The 14,645-nt window shown below is 47.3% G+C and overlaps 2 protein-coding genes across 2 annotated transcripts; both read left to right on the top strand.

The window, feature by feature from the left end:
- Positions 1-10: 10 nt before the first annotated feature.
- On the top strand, positions 11-2,500 carry F4817DRAFT_335993 (pre-mRNA splicing factor). Its single transcript, XM_049303074.1, has 2 exons — positions 11-535; positions 639-2,500. The coding sequence occupies exons 1-2, from the start codon at positions 218-220 to the stop codon at positions 2,148-2,150; spliced, it is 1,830 nt and encodes a 609-aa protein (XP_049159530.1). The 5' UTR covers positions 11-217; the 3' UTR covers positions 2,151-2,500.
- A 9,896-nt stretch (positions 2,501-12,396) lies between these two features.
- Positions 12,397-14,128, top strand: F4817DRAFT_93091 (uncharacterized protein). The gene has a single exon (XM_049308058.1). The coding sequence runs from the start codon at positions 12,647-12,649 to the stop codon at positions 13,472-13,474; it is 828 nt and encodes a 275-aa protein (XP_049159529.1). The 5' UTR covers positions 12,397-12,646; the 3' UTR covers positions 13,475-14,128.
- The last annotated feature ends 517 nt before the right edge of the window (positions 14,129-14,645 follow it).

Genomic DNA, 14,645 nt, shown 5'->3' with positions numbered 1-14,645 from the left:
CTGCGACCAACTTCTTCTACATAGTACATCTTTTTTGATTTGGCTTGTCGCAATTGGAATTTGCCCACCTTCATACACAAAGAACCATCGACGTTTCCCGGATTTCTCCTCACCTTTCATATAAGCGTAGTAAACTACGTATCCCATCTACTTTTGAGTTAATAGTTTATCTCATCGAATTACGCCATCGTCTGACGATATACTACCGTTCGACGCCATGTCGACTCTAGCGGAGGAGTTGCTGCAGGACTTTGAGGACTCGGGGTCCGAAAATGGCGAGGAACAAAATGACACCGGACTTGACCTCGATGGGCCAGCTATTGGCCCTCCGGCAAGCCACGATAATAGCGACATGGTGCTAGACGGCGATGAAGAAGAGCCCGATGAGGACGAAGAAATGGGTGGCGTGGGCGCCGTCGAACCCGTGGAAGACGAAGAAGCCACCAAGGCTAAGGTCGAGAAGATGCAACTAGGCGGAGTTAAAGATATCCGTAAGGTTACTACTGTTATGGACAGACTGGACCCTCTGCTTAAGGTTAGTTTACCCTCTACTCCCTCACTTCACACTATGAACAGTGATGAAATGTTTACATCTCCTATCCTGAGCTAGACCTGACCGACTGGTTACGACCTTATAGGATATCGCCCACTACCAATCAAAACCTCTCACGCCACACACAACCAATATAGGTAACATTGAGGACAACCCCGAGTACAAGATCCTCACTGAATCCAACACTCTCTCCACTCAGATCGATGGCGAGATCATGAAGGTCCATAAGTTCATCAGAGACCATTACTCCGCTCGATTCCCCGAACTTGAAACGCTTGTTCAGAACCCGATCGAGTATGCTAAGGTTGTAGCCATCCTGGGAAATGGACCTATGGATTCGGATAGCATCAGAGCGCTTCAAGGCTCGGCCGACAATCCTCTGGGCGAATCGCTCAAGTCGGTTCTAGATGGACCGTCGCTGATGATTGTCACCGTTGAAGCTACTACAACGAAAGGCCGTGAAATAAGTCAGGAGGAACTTGAACGCATTCTGAAAGCCTGTCATATGATGATCAAGATGGACAAGGCTAAGAAAACACTTACAGACTACGTGCAGTCTCGAATGAACATATTTGCTCCTAACCTTACAGCCCTAGTCGGATCCTTGACTGCTGCGCAATTAATTAATACGGCGGGAGGTTTAACAAATCTTTCCCGGGCGCCTGCCTGCAATCTTGCAGCTTGGGGCTCGAAAAGATCAGGCAATACGGCATTCGCCACCAATGTGGGCGTGAAACAGCAAGGTTACTTGTACCATTCACCAATCATCCGTGGCATCCCAACAGATCTAAAGAAGAAGGCTATGAAGGCGGTGGCGGCGAAGCTCGTCCTAGCTGCACGCGCGGATACTGGCCACTCAAACCCTGATGGATCATATGGCGAAGAACTCAGGGGTCAATGCCTAGAGAGGTTAGACAAACTGACGGAACCGCCACCGAACAAGGGTCAACGAGCGCTACCGGCCCCGGATGACAAACCCTCACGTAAGCGGGGTGGTCGACGGGCTCGCAAGGCCAAGGAGGCAACTGCGATGACTGACCTTCGCAAAGCTCAGAACCGCATGGTGTTCGGCAAGGAGGAGAAGGAAACAGACTACGGAATTGGAGACTCTACTACGGGCATGGGAATGATCGGCCAGACAAACGATGGACGAATCCGTGGAGTGCAGATTGATAACCGGACACGAGCGAAGCTTAGTCAAAAGCATAAAGGCTGGGGAGGAGCTACGCCTATTGGCGGTTCAGCTTCGTCATTGCGCGGGTTTGGCCAATCAGGTAACATCGACCTTCGTGGTAAGGGTCTACGAACTTCAGGGGTAGGGTCCACTATCGGAGGAGGTGCAGGGACAGCCTCGTCTCTAGCATTCACACCAGTTCAGGGACTAGAGCTTGTAGACCCCAAGGTTCAAGCTGAGCTTAATCGCAAGCGAAAGGCGGAGGAGGACCGCTGGTTCAAGGGCGGCACCTTTACCCAGGTGGCCGGGGGCGGGACAGCTAGTAGTGCCAACGGTGGCTTCAAGGTCCCTGAACACCCCAATAAGAAGGTCGATACTGGTGCTGGCAAGATGGGGCCACCAGCGCTACCCGCTAAGAAATAGGGCGAGCGAGGTACTGCGCTGCTATAGGATCGCGCGAAGTAAGGGTTTTTTTTCTGTACAACGTATATGCACACAGACAGACAAATGTAAGCAAGGCGTGGCGTCTAGAGGGACGGTGGGGTCGCTCGTTGGGTTTTTTTCGCAGCATGGGGTCGGTCGCATGGTTATGGCGTTCTTGGAAGGGGGCGCTATCGGATATTAGACTACGGAAGAAGCTAAATCGGCTTAGTTCTAGTAGTTAACTCTTGTCATGCAATGTGTGCGTTTCTTAACAGCACTCGTTTTCTACAAACTTAATTCTCCGAGGCCGCGCGCCGTCTGAAATCTGAATTGAATGGATCCATCCCCGCCTCGTTTGTCCAACTCTATCTCTACGTATTCTACTCGCCTGTCTAGACATGGAGCCGGCTCCGGCTCCGTCACCGCCCGTACATTGACTTTAGCTAAGGGATATAGAGTTCGCCGCTGCGGCGTTACGAGGTGTTTATTTTCTTTTTCAAAGTATCTATCTGACCTAGTCCCTACCTATGTACATATGGCATGCATGCATATGTACATATGTATGTATGTAAGTAGGTATGTAGGTAGGGAAGAGATGAGACTTTTCTGCCTTTTATCTTGCCTTTAGGTTAGGTACCTAGGTACATACATACTCTGCGTTTTGACGCAGGCGCGCGTAACGGCCACGGTCCAGGGAAGGAAAAGAAAGGGAAGGGAAGGGAAGAAGGAAAGAAGGAAAAGAAGTGTCACGACGTTTCGAACAGGAACCCTAGGGAGGAGGGAGGCTCGCACAGATCTCGATCGTCGGGCGGGAAAAAGGGCCTTGGGCTGGGCCGGACTGGAGCGAGGGAGCTGCCGTGGTATGATAGCGCGGCGCCGTGTGGGTTACACGATACGTGGTCCCCCAGATTCGAAATGCTGGACGTCCGCTGCAGCGTTGCAGCCTCTTACGTAGATAGATAGACAAGTAGGTATATGGTGTATGTGTGTGTGTACCCGTACGCAGAGCGAGCTCGGTACTACTGCTGCCGGTAGGTCAGGTCAAAGTCAGGTATGGCCATACAGTATATAAGACTCACAGGGCGTACGACCGTTTGTCGCACGTGAAGGCGAGGGGCGAGATGAGAGGCAGGATCGGGTTGTAATGTAATGTGGTGGTAGTGTTTGTGGTTGTGTTGTGGTTGTGTTGGGGGGTGGTGTGGTATGGTGTGGTGTGAGGGAAACGCGAGAAGCGGGAAAAGGGGAAAATGCGAAAAAAGGAAAGGGAAAAGATGGCATTCTAGTGAAACTCGCAGGTTTCCGGACATGGGAAATTTTTTTTCTGATTCTGATTTTCTGGATTCTGGCCGCATGGCGATTTCTCAACATTCGCATCCCGCGCGGATGCCCTAGATAATTAAATGCCATTTTCTTGTTTACCTACTTCGTACATTAGGTACTTATATATATACATACGTAGGTACACTAATATCTACCCAAGGTACTAGATAGACACTGCACACTGCGCCATCCATCATACCTTGCCGGTTGATTACGTCGTGGCTGCGGTGCAATTGGTGAAGGTGAGATGGGGGTTTAGGGGCAGAGACGTTCCGAATAGTTACATTTTCGACGATGTTCTAGCGTTAATTTTCTTTTTCTGTCTCTTCTTTTTGCTTCTTCTTCTTCTTCTCTACCTAACTTACCTACTTGAAATCTGCAGGGACTCGGCCGGGAGAGTACATAGGTAATGTATCTGCTATGCACATATATACCATACGTAACATACATAGCAAAATAGGGGTGTCAGTTCAATATAAGGTAGGTATGTATGTATGTATCTCTTTCGTCCGAGTCCCGTAGGATAGGTCGAACTGGCTGAGCGCCGATCAGTTGAAGATCACAGCGCTGAAAACCGGATTTCGTCATGACAGATCACGGTGACATATATCTCTACTGTGGCATAGAACAAGGTCTGCACTGCCATGCGAGGTAACAGCTTACAGCTTACAGCCCACGGCGCGGGGTAAAAAAAACTAGTACCTTAGTTTAGCAGAGTGCCACACGGACGCACATGTGAAGAGCAAGAGGAGGGACGAGGAAATCACATCCTTGTCTGTCCTGTCGTGCGTAGGTATTACATATGTATGTATTGTACTGGGGGGTATCTGCGTTCGGTACCAGTTATACTACGCCAATACCCAGGCTATCAATACCTAAAGTATTCTATGTCCATGTATATATGTTCTATGTATATGTATGAGGTATGTATGTATGTATGTATGTACGCCATGGAGGTCGCGAGTCAGGTTCGTGCAGTTGGCGTTGGTTAATATCGACATAGAAATGCCCGGCTTTTGGATATAGTGGGGAGGTATCTGGAAAGTATACACCACGTAGGTGTGTGTGTGTCTGTGTGTGTGTGTGTTTCTCTCCATCTCTCTATCTCTGTCTGTCGTGTCTGTGTGTATTAAAGAAACCGACTAGGGGAAGCTACGGAATCTCGGTTCCGGACGATCAATGGGAAGAAGCTTGCGAATGAGCTACATATACCTATACATACATACACTAGAATAGTGCGATCTTACAACGCACGTAATAGCGACTATTCAAAAAGCCGGAATGTTGCTGAAAAGATCGCCCACCGTAAGGCTGCGCCGTTGTTGGCGAACACGGGGCGTATCCTGTGGGCTGGGTCAGTATGTATGTATGTAAGAAAGAACCCCAAGAACCCCAAGGGTCCACGATCGTGCACAAGCTCGGTAAGGCCTGTTGTTGCATATACCGAACGGCCGGTGGTCATCTCGGGTTGTCGTGGTCGCGGAGCCCCGGGTCGAGCGATACTCTTAACGGCGTGTCCCGGAACAGCATAGTGCTCTATACGGTACGGTCTGGGACGATATTCAGGCGAGCGTCTCGCCATTTTAAATAAGAACTGGCCTCTCCCACATCTAACTAGGTATACACATGTTTACATATGTTCGTGCGTGTGTAGTATGTTACCGTAAACATGTTATCGAAAACATTAGGGGTAACTTCTGCCCCCTGTGGCTCGTGGCAGTGCTTACACCCTACCTTATGTACAGAGGTAGCTATCATCCATGGCACAATTCCTATTGGTCTCGTTGCTTGTCGCTATATTTCTCGTCGTGATCCTTACATTAGCTTTAGCTACATGTATATCCTTACATTATCCTCGGTATGGAGGTACGTATATTTATTTGCTGCAAAGAGCTTAGTGTAGTCTGCCACGTTATCTAAGCTGTATAGGCGTGAGTGTGGTAAGTTGCGTACCGAACAATCTTAAGCTCGGCTCTAGATTAACATGCACCTTGTTGGCGATATTTCAGCATGTTTGTCTGTGTATACGTATAAGGTACGTAAGTAAGTAGTATCGAGTATAAGAAGAATAGGGTCTAGCCAGATCCTCAGATATAGTGCATGCGTAACAAGTATGCAAATGCCCATTGAAATCTACTGTATGTAGGTATCTACGGTTTGCTTTGATCTTATCGCGAGATTCGCATGCGGCACGTAAAGTCGGGTCTATGGAAGAGCTCTTGGACCCTGTGGCTCGGTCGACCTATACATATGCATGGTAAGCAATGTGAATGCCAAATAGGTAATCGAAAGGCCATTATAACATGCCATGATTTTTCGACGGCTCTTTATCAGCTCATGAACTGATGCTCGAATGTTGCCATTTGCTTGTGTGGGCCATTCTTATGCCATCTAGACCTAAACACACACACCACACACATGGAAATGTAGTAGTTTTGCACAATATCTCAGCAGGGGTTAAGGTCCTGGGCTCGCGCTACTGGGTACGGGCTTCCATCCGGGCATCCATCCATCCAATGGCTTAACTGAATTTTGCATTCCCGAAACAGATGACATCCTAGGTATCCCGGGACGAGGTCCAGGCCTTTTTAACAAGCAAGTAACGAATGTATAAATGGATGCAGATGGATAAAACTTGTATAAACCGAGTAAACGCGAGGAAATTCCGAACTTCCAAGCCTTTCCAAGCCCTACGAAGCCCCGCGAAGCCCCGCGAAGTTCCTTGGGACGGTTAGCGACCAAGATGCCGAGCCGGAAACAAGGTATCCACGGACGTGGAAGTATATCGAAGGTGGAAGCGATGCCCCTTCGGGAGCACGGCCGAGTCGCCTTGCTAACTGGTCCTAAAGCTCCGAGGCGCGCCCCGTGTGAACTTCAAATTTTTGAAGTCAAAGCTTCACTTGCGCTTCACTTGCGTCATCGTGACAATCGCCATGTCCATATTTCTTTTACCATGTACCTGGATGCGAACGTATGTATCGAATAGGTAGAGCTAAGTAAGTAATAGACCCGTCATCGATACCATGTAAGAAAGAAAAGAAAAGAAAATGCAATGTTCTTGTAGACACAAATATGGAATGGTAGTTCGGATGTATAGAAGTTAAGTGAAGTTTACCGGAAATAGAAATTTCGAATGATTCAAAATGCTATACATATAATAAAAAGATTGCGACAATCTACTATCGGCGCCATCGCTTGATAAGCTTATAGATGATCTATAATATACCGCTTTTAGACGATGTCGCTCTTATGTCTCGGCGATACTCGAGAGCGTACAGATGTGACAGATGTGACAGATGTATAACACATAGATATTCCACAAATATTCGTCCATCCTAATTGTAAAACTCGTTAGATGAATATGTCCAAAGATCTGGAAATCCCATGAGATAGACCTGATAAGAATTGTCCGTTTCCGTCTACCAAAAGGCTTGTACTCTGGTTGGCGCGCATGGACAGGGTATTAAAACAAACCGCATTCAGAATTCCAGGGACCACCATCGTACCACAGGCAGATGTACATATGTACATGAGCCGGCTCTGCTTCGTAGGCTGACAGGGCTTAGGTACCTAGGTAGTTAATGAAAATGTAGTATTATTAGACCGCCAGAAGCCTTGGGAATTTCGAGGCCTGCGACGGACAAATAACGAATCCAGGGGAGCATAATGTACATATGTAGTATGTATGCCATGTATGCCATGTATGCTATGTATGCGTGGCCGGGACCCTGGCTGTCAAACGATAAGTTGGCCCTATGAGAGATACGAAGTTCGCGCCAAGAAATGTAAAAGTTGTGTTCCTGTAATGTGGACCTCGCCGGCGATCTCGCCAGCGATCTCGCAAGCAATCGACGATTGCCCAACATTGTTTCGATCTCTGTGTTGCTGATGCGCGGAGCCAGTTACTCAACCCTCAACCCTCAACCCTCAACCCTAGAAAATTTGTTGCTACGCTTGCAGGCCGGCATGCTTCAAGGGCGGGTTGAAGGAATTGCTGGCCGTCTTCCATTATACTCTCCTTCTATTCCGGTAGGTAGTACTCTTTATTAATTATCATCCGCATCCCGCATCGTCCTTGTTCTAATCGTGCCGATGCGCTTCCCTTCGGTATACATGGGTACTATGAAATGTAGGTACAATAGGACTATCGCGAGAAGGGAACTCAAAGACTCGAGAAGGTCAGCGAGTACATGCATAACTACATAGGGAGGGGTAGGCTGTGTAAGAAGGCTCAAACATAGTTAGCGCATGGTCAATGAACCCTGACTTTTGATCAGTTCCAAGAGTTGTATACCCAGTTTGCCAGTACCCAGTATAATAAACCCCTACTCCTGCAGTGAGGTACTGCAAAGCTTCTTGCAGTGTACCGTATATGCACTATGGCCGTACCGTAGGGTTATGTAATGGACAATGCCGTGTCTGCGTGTATGATTTGGTAATGTGCATAGGTACCTATGTAGGTATGTTCCATGTTATCGGGGTACCGAAGCAAGCCACGCTGAGCCTCCTTTGGACGTTGCACATAGCTTCGTCCCTTAATACCTAGGGACCGTACCTAAGCGTCCATTTCTCAGGGTATCATATTCAGGGACTTGGCAACGGGAGAGGGACCATAATAGCAACCCCATAATAGCCTGCCAGACCCAGACAGGGCATACAACATTGAGAAAAAAAAAGTTCCCCCCCCCCCAAAGTTCCATGTGGGGCTTAACTATCCGTTTTCATTCAGTCCCTTGCTAAAGTTTTGCGGCCCTCCATCAGGCGGAGACCGATCTCCCTCCAAAATCGAGATCGCTCTTAAATTTCCTCGGGTCCCATCGCTTAGAATTTGCTGGCTATCGAAACAACCGCACACGGGCACTCCCTTTGGCATCGACCCGCTCTGTGCTTACCTCGACTCCGGGGCGTTTATTCATGACATCACGAATTTCCTCTTATTTCTTCCGCTTTCCTTGCCGGCATTACTACGTCTCGGATGCTATTCGGAAGCCCGATACATAAGTCATTTATGCTCCGGTCTTGCTCTCCTCCGCATGCGGCATGCGGCATGCGGCACACGGCGCAAGGAAGGGCTAAGGGTTATTACTCCTCATTAGGACCCCTTAATAACAAGTCAGCGGACTGCAACACATCAAATACATGTCGCATACATGTCGCATGGGTAGACTTGCCGAGTTGGCGCTTTGTGAGACGTAAAGCTAGATGTGGCTAATGTGCACAGGCGTACACTATCTGCTTTGTGTCCACTGTCAGACTGTCCACACGAGAGAGAAAATTATGGAGTGGATGGGAAGATCGAGATGGAGGGAAGTGGGGTGGGGTGTGGGTGGAGACTGAAGGAAAGCATCGAATTCTGAAAAAAACAGAAAGGGAAAAGAAGAATGCCATCAAGGGCAAGCGGATGACAAAGTAACCTTACATACCCTAACTCTACCTATCAGGTGCTAAAGTTCCAGAGCTCCTCTTGTTATCAAAAATCTTTCAAATAAAAATCTAGATAACCCAATAGCTGATATGGTAAGTAATAATGGTACCTTATTTTTTCAAAGTTGTTTATTCTGCATATTGTAGTTGTCATCCGTGATGGAGACGCATGCGAGGGTTAGTGGACTTCGTTGGAGCACATGTAACTGTCACCATGGATACATTATGGGGCTGGGGGGGTTTATTGACATAGTGTCAGCATTGGTGTTGAGGGGTGGACATAATGTCGGCGGTGCGCCGCTTAAGAATCAGTCCCCCACCTAATTGGCTAATACATGTGGTATAGTCATCCCCGGGGGTGATTGTATCCAGATTATAAGGATAACCAGGTCTGAAATAGCTACCGTACGTATACGATTATATCTTATTGTAATCGTATTAATTTTAAAATACTGATATATTAGGAAAGAGTGGCCTTTTAAACATCGTCACCAACGGTAGTCACGGTCACCTAATCGACATATGTCACGTACGAGACTATGTCAGGCCAGGTCATCGTCACCATCTAAAGGCCTAATAATATTAAAAAAAAAAAAAAAAAAAAAAGAATAGAAGGCCTTGTAATCTAATACAAGGCTTTCAACATATTTATATATATATAGCCAAGGCACAGGCACATGTAAAAGTTAATTGAAAAGATTATGTTAATACGTTGAATTATAGGCTACGATGTTACAGGCTACGTGTTTTACCATTACACTACGAGGTCATTACGAATTACGATTACGATTAAAGTTTACCGTATTGCAGTATATATGCATACTCCAGGCCCTTATTTAACCTGTATACACCCGGGGCTGACATTGTATTAAATCTCTAACATCGTGTTGAATTCCTGACATCGTTGTGGACATAGTGGCTACCTGGACATCGTTAACAGGCCTGGCAATTACGGCGAAATAGACAGTACCTCTGACATAATAAATACCTTGACATACTATCTATTAGTACTGACTTGTAAGTACCTGCAATGAAATCGGTACAACAAGTCTTGCTGACATTGTATCGACCTGTTGACATGGTCTTGACATAGTATCGGGGCCTGTAATTATGTAATTATACTGACACCGTTGCTGACATAATGTCAATAGACCCCCCCAGCCCCATAATGTAGTTTAGATGATCTGTGTCGCACAAGGTTTCCGACATGTACCTTCTCTACTTGTTCCATGTACCCCGAGCTCCCCCCTGTCTCCCTTCGACGCCATACGTCTTGGCAGATTTGTCAAATAATCTTCGATCTATATTTCTATGTAGTATGTAGTATGTGACCAAGAGATTGAGGCGTCGAGGACGTCGACGATACTACAACTTACATGCATCGGAACTTGACGCATCAAGGGTACCTATCTAAGAACCCTGAAAGTTTACCGTTTTTGGCCAAGTTAATAGAAAGCGACGGCTTCCGTTTAAGTCTTATCTCCTCCTCTGGATCATTTGCTCCGGCCTTAAATATATTATTATATCTAGCCTAGTAGATCGTATGCTGGTAGATATCATCGAATAACGAGACAAAGGACTACTAAGTCACGACCCCCATTCTTTACATATGTAGTAAGGTGAGAGCAAAGGCACGAATTTTTTCAATGTACCTACAAACATAGTAATAGTCTCTCATAAGCTTACCCTACTCCATACCGCGTTTATACGTACGTGACGTATAGTAACAGATGGACACTACTAGCTCCTAATATATCCTACCCATCCCTACGTAACAGAAGAGCTTTAAGTATGTGTCTAAATGTCGTCCTACGCTATAGTCAGTAAATAGTAATATACCTAAGAGGCGGACGTGGAAGACTGAGAGCTAGATTAGCTTAGGTATCTTCGATAGCCTCCTACGTCAACTGTCAACATCAAAAATTAGACGGTCCTAACAATAGCGTAGATCCGCCTTATGGGACATTGTTTCTCCTTCTCCTTGCGAGTGGGTGTTGGATGGAGACTGGGAGCACGAGTTACTCCTCAGATTGGAATGTGAATCAGGGACCCGGGCGACCGGTCTGGTGGTGCTGGCATCCTGAAATAGACACTGGGTGAAGCGAAATATGCTAGCAAAGACCCGAGCAATGCAACATCCAGACGTGCCTGCTGATCATCTGTACGCAGCCTGGCAGCGCGCGACGCAAGGTGAGCCACCGCAGTGTACCCGTCTCGTCCGTGGCGTCCAATTCGTCAAATACCTTCTTCACCTACCCTTGCATGGAAGAGGTACGTATCGTACTCCACGGGATCGGCTTTGTCGAAGCTTCACTTCCTAGAACGGATCAACAAGAAATCTTCCTGCATAGCAACGACGCAACGACGCAACGACATAACGACGATATGTAAAGTGCTTAGAATAGCGTTTGCAGAAATATGACTGCTCGTCTTCGTCCTTGACCGAGAAAATTAAGTTGTATTCGGCAGCAAGGGAAAAAGTATCTCCTCAAATGCCTCATGTCAAGGTTGCGGTGCGTCTTGGTAAAGTTCTATTCTGCGCATGTCCAACTGCGTAATATTCATACATGCCTAGGTACATACCTAATGCACATAGTTAGTGATAGGTAATACGAGAAATTATTCTTCAGAACGGTCTTGGATAAGGACGACCTGCATACGCACATATTTCTAGAATGATGAATCACGGCTTACCATCGCGATAAATAGTTCTCATGCAGGATATCTGTACGGGATATCCGAATATACATGTATATCTGAACAAGCAGAGCCTTACGACGTAACTCGGTACTGGTTAGAAATGGATGTAACTAAACAGCTACATGTAAGTAAGGAAATAAGCGGTGACGGCGATCTTTTTTTTTGGTTATGTTCTTCGGCACTACATAGCACGCCAATGCGAAAAGGGTACATTTGTGATACTCGCAAGACTCGGTCAGGTACAATGCCTCAGTCCCATGTGTCTGCAACCGCCCCCCCGCTTCCTTCTGCTTTTTTGGAACCACTTGCTAGCATATAGCGGAACCCCTGATCCCTGTAATCTTTGTGCAATGTACCAATGTACCTCTTGTACCTTTTAGTCTCGTCCTTTTTGGCTGGAAATGTGGAGGAAGCTGGGAGCTCGATGGGATTCATGCCTTTCCCATGTTTCTTTTTAACCAACTCACTTCCCGTCGTATCTCGCACGAAAAAAGCTCCTCTAATCTTGCCTCACCTTCCAACCTTTGTTCACGAAAACCCCCCTCAAAAATAGCTACAGCACTAGTCGGCCATACTCCCGTCTAGTAGCTATTTATCACAATTGTCTTCACCTTATACTTCGAATTAGAATAAAACCAGTTCAACCTAGCTTGAGCTTAACCGCACACACATACACACACACACACGCATACAACCTGCCGAACCGCACTTCTTTTCAAAGACCATAAACCATCCCCCCACCTCAAATCGTCTCGTCGTCTTTTCGACTCGTGCCAGTTTTAGCTGCCGCCTGCAAGAAACCTTCTATGTGTTCAGAGTGTGCTTGATTGAGTACAATTCATTGAAGACATTTTGTCTGCTCACATTACAATTTCCTCGGCTGTGCCTTACCCTACTACAGGGGTTTGAGCTTCGCATACATTTTACATAGTAAAAGACCGAACGACGCAAGGCAAGGCTTGAACACAAGCACGGTTCAAGCAGTCAATTGCAATTGAATCTTTATCCCGTTATCCCGCTTTCCGCGCCCTATCCCCACACCTACAGACACAATGCACGCCCGAGACGCCACCGGCCGTCAGGTCTCTCTTTTAAACGATGATCCATATGCCAGCCATCAGTCATACCACTCAGCTATCCACTATCAATCCACCGGCGACCAATCGCCGCCGCCCCACACCCCAGAACTCCTCCGTTCGGATTCATACGACTCCAATGCCAGTTACGATGCCTACTCGCCACTAACACCTGGTCTATACGACTATTCGTCGCGCCAGCTCTACGATGAATACCTTCCTGACCAGAAAGGTGGCATGAAACGTCCTGTCTATGTTGCAACCAGTCGTTCCAATTCATATGAAGATGATAGCTCTGCTAGCTCTGCTGCACCTGAGAAGACTGGTAAGCGATACCCCTGCCGGTACCGTGATAGTCACGGCTGTGAGAAGACTTTCACTACTTCGGGACACGCCTCGCGTCACTCTAAGATCCACACTGCCGAGAAGGCCGTTCAGTGCACGTACCCTGGCTGCCACAAGAAGTTCACCCGCGCAGACAACATGAAGCAGCACCTTGAAACTCACTTTAAGGACAAGTCGAGATCTTCTGGCTCTTCTAAGTCTAAGAGTTCATCTATATCTTCATCCTCCAAGCGTGGCTCGATATCTTCTAAATCGTCATGCTCTCACAGCAGCGCGCCGTCTCACGAAATTCAAATGTGGGATTCGGACCAATACGGTCCCGATGCTTCACTCCCTTCCCCCGGTGGGGCTTGGGATATGCGTGGTCTCAACTTCCCACTTATAGGCCGGCCCGGTGCAGCCCGAACCAGCAGCGGACTGGACGCACTGGCAGCAATCGCTTGCCAAGAGGGTGCTTAAGATATCCCCAACACAAGCTTTCTTATTTTTATATGCCGACTTAAGACCAACATCTAGTAATGAAGGGGTAATGGACTTGTTTTGTTCCTATCTGTGTAAGATAGGGACCGGTATGGTGGGAAATACGTTATAACACGGCGTTTGGGGGTATATTTGGAAACAGTTCACGACGGCATTATTTGATACCACGGTGGCACGCATACGATAGGCGCACCATTTTTACTTTGCATCTTTGACAGACGGCTGGGAAAAGCATTCGAGCAGCATGGAGTGCTTCTCACGCTTTCTCTCTGCTCACAACACGATAACCTGGGCCAATTGGCTTGTCGCCCCCGGTTTTTTTTACTTGATTGGAAAATGATGATGGAGCAGTTGTATAAACACCAGCGAGGGCGAATACGTGTGCTCTTGCATATTACACATGGGGGCTGATTAGCAGTCGCACACGGAAATGCGCCGGAGACCCGCCGTAAAGGGTCCACATACTCCGTCGGGCGGCATTTTGTCTACTACATATATATAAATGACGTTGGAGTTAGGCATTAGATACCAACGTCCGCCCGGAACAGAGAAGGGGCGGATGGCATACGAAAATGAAACGCAATATTTAATGATAAATATTAAATCCCTTTACTCGCTACGAATTGCCTAATCGAAAGTGTTAAGTAGTCTCGAGATCTGCTACGGTGATGAATTACTTTGTAATAACCAAGTGTCCTTGCCGCCGATCCGGCAAACGGTCCGGACTCTATTCATTACGGGATACGACTGACCTAGTAAGTTCCTAACGTCATTATTTTCCGCTGACAACACATCAGGGTCGGGATGATCTCCAGGGTTCTACCGTACCAAAACAAGCCAAGATTAAACTAAAGTAAGCCCTAGCCTCGGTTGAGGAACATCAGTCCCTGATCTTGGCATGGACCCTGATGATCCATCCAACTCCTTCTTCTTCTTCTTCTTCTCCTTTTCCTTGCCGGGCAGGTAGGTACAAGATGCGTATCGGCGGGGAGGGTCACACATATATATTAAAGGGTACGTGGGTGTGCGCCGGCCTACCAGCCGATTTGCGGGTTAAGGTAGGGTTAGGGTGTTACAACGATATTTCGGTACCATTCCGACGGGGCGGCCGTTGGGCAAGTGGCCGTTTAGCCTGTCTTTGCCGCCCCGT

This window comes from Daldinia loculata (assembly GCF_022478755.1).
Source record: "Daldinia loculata strain CBS 113971 unplaced genomic scaffold F4817scaffold_21, whole genome shotgun sequence".
In the NCBI taxonomy this organism is placed as follows: Eukaryota; Fungi; Ascomycota; class Sordariomycetes; order Xylariales; family Hypoxylaceae; genus Daldinia; species Daldinia loculata.
Note: the sequence above shows the minus strand (reverse complement) of the source record. Positions and strands in the feature narration are given on the sequence as shown.